Source organism: Lontra canadensis, unplaced genomic scaffold (genome assembly GCF_010015895.1).
Source record: "Lontra canadensis isolate GAN:19392208 unplaced genomic scaffold, GSC_riverotter_1.0 scaffold87, whole genome shotgun sequence".
Taxonomy (NCBI): domain Eukaryota; kingdom Metazoa; phylum Chordata; class Mammalia; order Carnivora; family Mustelidae; genus Lontra; species Lontra canadensis.
The window spans coordinates 5,128,649-5,138,641 of NW_022631081.1; the positions used below are offsets into that span (position 1 = coordinate 5,128,649).

Consider the following 9,993-nt stretch of genomic DNA (forward strand, 5'->3'; position numbering starts at 1 on the left):
ACATCCCCACTCCAGCAGCCAGGTTTTTGGGTCTCTCGAGAGTATTAGGGGGGCTCCTATTCCCCACCCTCCCGCAGCAAGGAAGGAGTCGAGTCTCAGTTGATGCGGAAGAGGATTTAATTGATCTGAGTAGGGAAGAAAGGGGTTAGGAGGTAACCCCAACTCCTTCTCTGCCGGCTCTGGGACGAAGCGTCGGCCCTCAGCGAGGGAAGTGCTCCCGGGACGCTGAGCACTTCATTCTGTCCCCAGGGCTCAGGCGGGGGCGTTGGGGGGGGGGTTGGGGCCCGCGTTGAGGGACTTAAAGGTCAGGGCGATCCGGAGCGCCTTCGGCGGGCTTGGCGGGCGCCTGCAAGTACTCAGGAGGAACAGGTTCGTCGGGCGCCGCCTTGCGGTAGAAGCCGAGCTCCTGCACCAGCTCATTGATCTCCTCGCGGGTCATTTCACTGAGAGGGATCCGCTGAAGTAGAGGACGGGTGGGGTCAGTGCGCCTGGCCCCGCCCCCGCCCCGCCCCCGCCCGGCTTCTAAGGCCTCACCTCTAGTTCTTCGTAGCGGTGGCCCAGCAGGACGAGCTCTGGGTCGGCCCCTGGAAGGTGTTTCATTACCAGGTTGTGACTGGAGTTGTTAAGGTGTGTGGTGGTGACCCGAGGCAGATGGGGATCTCCCACCTATGAACAGCAGGTGAACAGCTCTGCCTCTTTTGCCCAGGTAGGGCAGGGATCCCCCATTTACACGTGAGGAAATTAGAGTTCATAGAAGTAAAGGGCCCTCTTCTCGGTTCTTGTCTGCGGCAGTCATCACTAGTCAATTTCTCTTGCCTAACACCTAGGGAGTCGCTCGGCAGTCACTATCAATTCCACTTGTCAGATGAAAACCCTATCTCTGAAGGTAGGGGAAGGAAATTCTCCCAGATCCTCCTCCCCACTCACCCTCCCCCACGACGGAAGAAGGATACTATAATGGGATGTCCTGGGTGACGAAGGCCTTCACCTGGGGAAAAACCAAGAGAATCAGACCCCAACTCCTTCCAGATACCAGCATGAAACTGAAGCCAGCTGAGATCACACATTCTTGACTCCCACTCCAGGGAACGTCCCCCCAGCTAATCTATAGGAATACGTTACCCATCCCCCAAGGAGCTGAGTGGAGACAAAGCTGGAGACTCATTTCTTCAAACTTACTTCCTTCAGGGTGGCCTGGCTGGCTCAGTCGGTTAAGCGCTGGACTCTTGAATTTGGTTCAAGTCATGATCTTGGGGTTGTGAGATCGAGCCCCGAGTTGGGCTCTGTGCTAGGTGTGGAGCCTGCTTAAGATTCTCTTTCTCAATCCCTCTCCTTCTGCCCCCTCTTCCTCTTTTAAAACAAAAAACAAAGAAACAACTTACCTCCTTCAGGCGATTCAGCTGTCATCCTCCACAGGTCTGGAGGGGGACAAAATCAGATAGGTCAGGAGTCCTTCATATCTTTCCAAACACACCCTCAAGACCATTTCACCCTACTCCCAGAGTTGGGTGGGGCTGTGGATTACCCCTGGAACAGCAGTTCCCAAGATGTGAAGATGGAATTCCCTTATGACAGAAGGGGGAAACACTGTACAGATAGGAAAACTGAGGCTTACGGCCATCAGAGAAAAGAGGAGCAAGACCAGAGACCCAACGTGCTTACCAGCCTTGGGGCTCTTGCTTGCACACCTTACTGTTGACTCATTCCCAATGCCCAAAAGAAATGATTACTTCTCTCAGGCAGTAGAGTCCTGGGCCTGGACTTTGGCCCCTAGAACCTCAGGTTGGAGGCAGGCCAGAAGGAAACAGCTCTGAATTGCCCTGCGAGACCCCATTAGAGATACCTGCCATCTGGTCCCTACCTAGCCCCATGCAGAGCTGGGCCTCCATCTGGTTGCTTCCGCAACATGGGAGCATCGTGGAACGATGTGTGGGCCCCTCCCTGCACTCCCAGAGGGGAGGGACACCACCAGCAGGAGTCCACACCCCAGGACCACCTATTCTAGTCCTCCTTCCTCCTCCCCCACCTTTTGTCAGACAGAAAACTAAGGTCCTAGAAGATCTGTGATGGTTCAAGTCACACAACAAAACGGGGACTCTGACGGGTAACTTCCCCACAGAGGAGGCTGGGGCTTGCTGCAAAGTTAAGTGTTGGTAATGCAGTTGGCTTTTGCATGGTGGGGTAAGCACCCAAAAAGTCTTCCCTCCCTCTGGGAAGGGAGAGACAAACCGGAACTGGGGTGGGGGAGGAAGTCCGGGAAAAAGTGCAGTGATGGGACGATGTAAAGTTAGGCTCCAGAGGGCAGGTTTGGAAGAGTCACAGGCTGGGAGTAGAGTTAGGGGACAGGGCCAGTATGTCTGGGGACCCGCTGTCCAGGCGCATGGGAAATTAGGGAGGAGTTCGGTTTTCCAGGCCGCAAGATCGGGTGTCTCAGGCTTCCACAGTGGGTGCTGGGGCGTCCTGAGGCTGGGGAAAGGAAGGGAGTGTCCCGGCCCTGAGGGGGACTTGGGAGTCGTGAGGGTCCTGGGGCCAAAATGAGCGGTGATTCCAAAGCTAAGAGGCCACAGGGTTGGCGGCAGTGGTCCCTGAGCTAGGGATCAAAGCACTCACCTCTACCCGGGCCCTGGCCAGGCCGTGCAGACGGTTCCAGTCGGGCCGGAAGGTAGTGACGGCGGCCGCGAATGCCGCGAGAAGCAGCAGCAGGGGCCGTGGAGGCAGCGGGAGGTGCATCGAAACCGGCCGAAGACGACCCGCAAGATACAGCCGAACCGCCGGACCACTGCGCCACGTCTCGGTCCGCCGGCTGGCCCCGCCCCGCCCCGCCCCTAGCTGTCAGTCTCCGCCCCAGGGCGGGCTCTGGGGCCTTCAGCTCTCTTCTGGCAAGGTTCGGAATCTTCTCTGGTTCGGGATCTTTTCTGGCCCTCAGGCCTTTATTTTCCCAGCCCCGAGAGTGTCCACGCTCCCTCTGCCGACCGAGAGCGCAGACGCTAAGGCAGGATGCGGCCAGACAGTGCCCCCTTATGCCAGCAGGGGGCGAGGGAGGGATGCGGACGGACAAGGGAGTTTGTGGGCCAGCCACTTGACTTGAGGATGGGGAAACTGAGGCTGGGGAATTCTTGTTTGTGTCTTTAATTTCTTTGGGTGAAATTCCGATCTAGATTTCAAATCCCTAGAGCACACATTATGGCGGAATGTGGGATATTACGTGCTCTGTAGGGGCTGGAAGGATAAAAGTGTCAATACACATAAAGCCCTTTAGAAGAGTCCCTGGCAGTGTTAGCTTTCATTATTTCATTTCTTACCACATAAAGGCCCCTGTGAACTCCGTTTTGCAAGTTGAGAAGCAGGATCAGAAAGGTAGACCGATGACGTTGTGGATCTGGGAATTGAACCTGAAACGTCCCTACGCTCATTTCATCAAACCAAAGATGACTAGATAAGGACGCCTCCTCCCCGCTTTAAGCCTGAGGCAGACACAGCAAATTGATCGCACTGCTCTTTGCTGTTGAATCTAGACTGGGAATCAGAATCCTTCTCAACATCAAGTCAAAGCTGCATTATGACTCTCATGGACCCCTAGGCACTTTTGCCTTCCTGGGCCTTTTCCCTCATTAAACAAATATATATTTTAAAAGGCATTGTAAAATAAATTTAGTTAATTAATTTTTTAAAATGGCATTTTACAACGGCTTTAATTTTTTTAAAAAGTGAATATAATCCTGGCTGGATTCATTATTTTTTTTTTAAGATTTTATTTATTTATTTGACAGACAGAGATCACAAGTAGACAGAGAGGCAGAGAGAGAGAGGGAAGCAGGCTCCCCGCCGAGCAGAGAGCCCGATTCGGGACTCGATCCCAGGACCCTGAGATCATGACCTGAGCTGAAGGCAGAGGCTTAACCCACTGAGCCACCCAGGCGCCCTGGATTCATTATTATATGTCTATTTTTTTCTTTCAATTTTAAAAGAAATGAAAATTAAAACATGTTCATAACCTCCAAAAGTATCTTGGGTCCACAACACTAAGCCTAATGGATTACGTCAGGTTTGCACCGAGACCTTTGCTTATACCCTGCTACCTCACATTCACTGACTTGATTGTAAAGATATAATAATAATGGGCTTAGAGTTGTTATTGAATACCCATTCTTTGTAAATACAGTAAGGCACTGTAAATATAACGGGTTTTATCCAGATTGTTGACATGATAAGCTATGTCTAACACTCTATTTACTGCTATGGAAGTGTGAATTCATCTGAGCTTTCTGAAGGGCAATTTGACTCAATAAATCAAAACCCCAGAAACATTGCTTCTACCCAGTCATTCCACTTGTCAGGATTTGGCTCAAAGTAACCATCAGAGAAGGCATCAATTGTTAGGTTAAGTTTGTTTATTGAAACACTGTTTACCCAGCTGTGGTTGTCCTACCGGCTCTGGCTAAACTCTAGCCCCCAAGGCATGGGCAGCATCCATTAGAGGAGTTGCTGAGTAGTTGCTGGGCACTGGACTCCTTGTACCTGCTAGTTTTTGTGTTTCAAGGCGTACATCTGTGGAAGATAAGGCAAAACTGGAATTCCCCTGTGGAAGAGAAAATTCTATCTGTGGACTGCAACATCCCCTCCTGCCTACAAGTTCCAGACAGCTGGCCTGCCCCACAGATTTCAGACATGCCTACTGGCCCCCACAGTAGTATAAGCCATTTTTTTTTTTTTTGCAATAAATCTCTTTATGGCTTAAAAAAAAAAACAATGTTTATAATGGTGAAAAACTGGAAATACAACCTAAGCATGTCTCCTCAGGGAATGAGTTAAATAAATGATGGTACCTCCATAAGATAGAAAATCATCCAATTGTTTTAAATGATGCAGCATAGTGCTGAACAACTGGAGAATGTTCATAGTTATGGTATCAAAAAATTTTTAAGCTATAAAACAGTAGTATCAGTTGGGAGTTGTGACACTTTGGGCTGCAAGTCACAGAAATCCCAAATTAAACTGGCTTAAACAATAAAGGAAATCTGTTGGCTCAAAAAAAAAAAAAAATTCAGTGGCAGGGAGGGCTTCAGGTAAGGTTTGATCTGGTTGATAAAGTCACCAAGAACTGATTTCTCTCCATTCTGCCTTCCATAGTGTCAGCTTATTATTAGGCGCATTAGCTACATAGTATCAAGATGGCTGCCAAGAGTAACCAGGATCGCAGACTTCTTCATTTATATCTAATGAGGAGGAGATGATCTTTTTTGGTAACCTTCTCAGGAGAGAAGCGAGCTCTCTTTCGTAAAAGTCTCTTTATATCTCACTTGTCCATCTGTGATCCAGTCTTGTGGCTAGGGGAATGGAAATTTCTCATTGGCTTAACCAGTTGAGAACCATTCCTCTCAAGGGTGTGGGCTGCAACAGATGTTGTAACATCAACATAGTAGCAAGCCAGTTTTATAAAATACATATATATAGAGAGAGAGATATATGCCTAGACCAAATAACAAAATCTAGGTGGAAACAACCCAAGAAATCAAAATGGTCATCTCTTGGTAGACAGAATTATAGGGTGAAGGTTTTCTTCTTTCTACTGTTTTCTCTATTTTCTATAATAATTATGTATTACCTAAATACAAACAGTAAAATTTATTTACAAAAATAATGGGGCAAATGCCTTGGATTCCCTCACCCTTAGCCCATACCCCAGCAAGAGCCTCAGAGTGGCTAAAGCCAGAGGCCCCAAGGAGCCTGTGGCTTTTCTGCTGACAGAGCCAAACCTCAGCTCTTCATGGGCCCACGTTGTTCACTGGACAGATGCCACCAAACCACTCTCAATGCATTAACCTAGATGTTGTGGCCTAGAGGGGCCACAGTCTGGGCTGCTGAGGGTTGACTAGCCAGCCAGTGGAACCAGTGGTAGAGACACTAGCAGGAACATTCTGGCATCAGCACCCATGGGAAGCCCAGGATCTCCCAGAACAGATCTCTGCTTGTAATCCATGCCCTTATGTAGCATTTTTTAAAATCTAGGCTAGCAGCCTTCCTCAGATGGGGCTGGGTTTGGTGTTTAGTCTGCAATGGGGTCAGGGTCAGGGTCAGCCCTTGGCCCAAAGCCAGGTTTAGAACCAAGTCTAGGGCTGGAGTCAGGTTAGGGCTCAGTCAACAACTGGACTTGGACCTTAGTTTGTAACCAAGATCAAGCCTCAGTCTATGACTACATTCAAGGCTCAGCCTTTGACCAGATTCAGTCAGTGCACAGTCTGAAACGAGGGTTCAGTGTGTGACCAGAGTTATGTGACCCAGGGTTAGAGCTCATTTTGAAGTCAGGATTCAATCAATGATTTGGCTCAGGGCTCAGTCTGTGACCAAGATCATAGCTCAATCTGCCACCAGGTTCGGGATTTAGTTAATGACTAGACTTGGAGTTCAGTCTAGACCTGGGGTCGGGGCTCAGTCTAAAATCAAGGGTTAGTCTGGACTGGGGTTAGAATTCAGTCAATGACTATGGCTCAGTCTTAGATGAGGATCAAGGCTCAGTCTGGGTCCAGACTCAAGGTCTCAAGTTGGGATCAGTCTTAGTCAGGCTTGGATAGGGTTCAGTACATGGGTACCATCTAAGACTACACTCAGGATAGGGTATAGGGTCAGTCTTGGCATGGGATCAGGGCTCAGTTAACACCAAAATCAGGGCTCAAACTGGATCTGGGCTCAGGGCCATGGTTTAGTCTGGTTCTGTGCTTTGTTCTGAGCTCCAGAAAAACAATTCCTGGATACATGAGAGCCCAGGGCATCTTGGTATGCAGGAAATGTGAGCCCCCAGGCAAGCTTACGTTCTTGCAGTAAATCTCCCTTTTCCTGCTGAAGCCGGTGTCCTAGAGCCTTCTAACCTACATGGCTCTGCTGCCCAAGATCCCCTCGCACCAGAATAAAAATAGCTGCTCACTTCAGAGCAGCTGACAGCGGGTGCTGGGCTGCCCGGGAGGAGGGGGAGCTGAGGAGAGGGAGGAGGGATGCCTGAGTGCAGCCCCAGCTGTGTGACCTCGGGAAAGTCACTTGTCCTTGAACCCATTTCCTGCAGGGCAGAATGGGAGGTAAGGATGACACCTGCCCCAGAGCGGGAGAAGGAGGAGACAATAACATAACATGTGGCACTTGGAACCAATAAGGAACCCTGGAGCAAAGGGAGGAGAAATGTTCCTCTATGCCCTGTATGCTTCCTCCTCAGGGAAGCCCTCCTCAATGCTTCCCTCTTCCACCTTCCTACAGGACCCTATGGCACACTCTACATCACAAGGGATTTATTTATCAGCTAGTGGCCACAGTGTGACCTCCCTCTCTGTGGGTTGGGGTGACCAGGGAGCAAAAGGAAAGAGGCTAGGCCCCTTTTGTACCCTTACCATCCTCAGGTGCCCCTGGGAGGTGGAAGAAGGGGAAGGAAGAGGAAGAGGGGGGAAGGAAAGAGAAAATCTCTCTCCCTTTCCTGCTTAGAGTGGGTTTACTCTGAGCCGAAGGACCACAAGGGCACATATCCAGGTTTTATACCCTGTCATACATAGCCTGGACCTTCCGCACTCCATTCTTCTGCCCCTGCTCCTCCCTCTGCTTCCCAGGGCATGTCTCCTTTTTTTTCAATTTGGCAACACCAACTCTCCTTCAAAGAAGGAGTTCAATGGCCACTTCTATAGGGGAGAATTATCCACTCTCTCCTGGGAACCCCATGCTCTGTCCCCTAATGGCTGTGTAATCCCTAGAGCTCAGTTTCTTCCCCTGTCAAATGGGGATCTTATTACCAACCTCCCAGGGTTACTATGGAGAGTGAGATAATTTGTCAATCACCAGCTCTCTCCTTTCCTATTCCTGACCTAAACAGCCTGAAGGGTAGCATTAAGAGTTTCCAAGAGGGGGGCTGGACAAGATGTACCCTCTGCCTCAGCACACCACCCCCCTACTCCCTGGAGTGAGGAAAGGGAGGGAACCAGGAGGGGCCTTTGGAGACAGCCGTCTCCAGGGGGGCGGTTCTCCCTGGCAGCTGCCCCCAGCCTGCCGCCCAGAGCCCCAGAGCCTGTTATCAACCTCCTTAGTCATCACACCAGGAGCTCAAATATAGCTCTTACCCTGCTCCCTTCTCAGCCAGGGTCCGCCTCCCCCACCCCCTTCTCCTGGCAAAGCCATGTCTGGGTCTCACAGTCCCTGTCCCTTCCCCCAGGAATGCAGCTAACACTGGGCCTCAGTTTCAGCATCCGCTAAATGGGCAGGTTGGAGCAGATGCTGATGATGGTGATGTTGATGCTGATGACGGCACTGATGATGTTAATTGCAGAGCAGCTGCCCTCACGGAGAGCTCACTGAGAGCTCTGGCTCCGTGGCTAAACACTCCATTTACATCCTCTTGATCAACCTTCACCGAAACCATACGAAGCATCTGCTGTTTTCGTCTCCCTTACACAAATCGCAAATTGGGAATCAGAGCAACCTCCCCAGGTAAGTCAGTGGCAGGGCCAGGAACAAAGTCCCCTATGGGATCTGACTTCAGGGAGGGACAGTAACGAGAAGTCCTGGGCTGCCTTGCAGCCTGCAGCAGGCCTCTGTATGCTCATTTGCATGACATTTGCCTGGTCTCCAAAGGACACTGATGCCCCTTCTCAGCGGTGGATGGCTGAGCCCTGTGACAGGCCCCAGGGACTAGGATCTGCCCTGCCCCCACAACTTCCGGGATTGCATTGGAGGCCAATCCTCACGATCATCGATCCTCATGGGTCCTCTGTTTTCTCATCTATACAATGGGAGTCAGAGGACTGGGAGGGAGAAGTCCAAATTTTCCTTCCCTCTCTGGGAAACACAGATGAGACCCAGAGACAGTTAAGCAGAGGGAGGAAACCCATCCAGGAGAAGGGATGAGGCATCTGTCCATACAGCTTTCATGCAGGGGACCACACAGGCCCATGAGGATACAGAGGTGACCGTGGACCACCAGAAAGCTCTGGGTATAAAACTTTGGGCATTTTCTAGCCACACTGAGTGCAATCACTCCTCTCGAAGCAATCCAGCAATTCTGGAAACATCAGGATCTCAGGGATTACTTAGCCGATGAGAGAGAGAGAGGGAAAGAGGCAGAAGCAGAGGGCCCACCTCTGAGCCTTGTCACTCATTTACTCTCCTCACTCATTGACTGAATCATTAGTTCATTCAGCAAACATTTCCAGGGACCCTGTGCTGGGTCCTGACCATCGAAGTTTCCCGGGCCTGTTTTTCACCTTCCTGCCAGCCTGTTTCCCCCACTGCTGGGCCTTTCTCCACCCTAGTTTCCTGCCCCCAGAAACCCCAGTTGGCTCCCAAGGGTCTTGGGTCACTGAAAAAGCTCCCTTCCTTCACTGAAACTGAGACGCTGAGCCCTCCCCACCAGGTGACCTTGAGCTAGTCTCTCACCCAAACCACACCCAGTTGAGTACTGGAAAGAGAAAAGCTGCCAGAGAGGGGCTGGGTTCTGAAAACATCCGGGGCAGGTGGCCAGGTGTCTGCAGAATAGCAGGGGTGGTACTGAGGCTGAAGACAGGAGGGGACTCCAGTGGCTGGAGCCGGAGTGTCTGGCTTTGGGATGGGAAGGAGAGAGCCAGGCAGGGGGCGGGCACTAAGGCCCAAAAATGGGACAAAGGTGGGGGCCAAGGCAAGCCCTGGGCTGGCAGGGAGTCAAGGCAGCTCACAGGATCATGGCAGGGACTCGGATGTCTCTGCGGCCCTGGAAAGGGTGCTGACCTCTGAGCTACCTGTCTCTATCTTACCCTCAGGTGTGTCAATAACCCACCTTTGAGTAAGGACCCACAGGCCTAATGGCTGGAGGGTGGGGGCAGACAGGTGCCAGCTGGGACCCCAGCCAGGCCAATGGGCACATTCTCTACCCCGCTACATGACCATTTCAGCCTCAGCAGTCAGCTTGAAGGGTTCCCAGAGAGCAAGCCACCTTGCCTTGGCCACCTCTAGGTTGGGAAGTAGGTGCCTGTGTCTTTAAATTCTCAG

The 9,993-nt window shown here is 51.1% G+C and overlaps 1 protein-coding gene across 1 annotated transcript; it reads right to left on the reverse strand.

Moving 5' to 3' along the window:
- Window positions 1–99: 99 nt before the first annotated feature.
- On the reverse strand, window positions 100–2,790 carry SELENOM (selenoprotein M). Its single transcript, XM_032883445.1, has 5 exons — window positions 2,611–2,790; window positions 1,383–1,418; window positions 954–988; window positions 535–613; window positions 100–457 (listed from the first exon to the last, which is right to left on the reverse strand). The coding sequence occupies exons 1-5, from the start codon at window positions 2,728–2,730 to the stop codon at window positions 299–301; spliced, it is 429 nt and encodes a 142-aa protein (XP_032739336.1). The 5' UTR covers window positions 2,731–2,790; the 3' UTR covers window positions 100–298.
- Window positions 2,791–9,993: the final 7,203 nt, after the last annotated feature.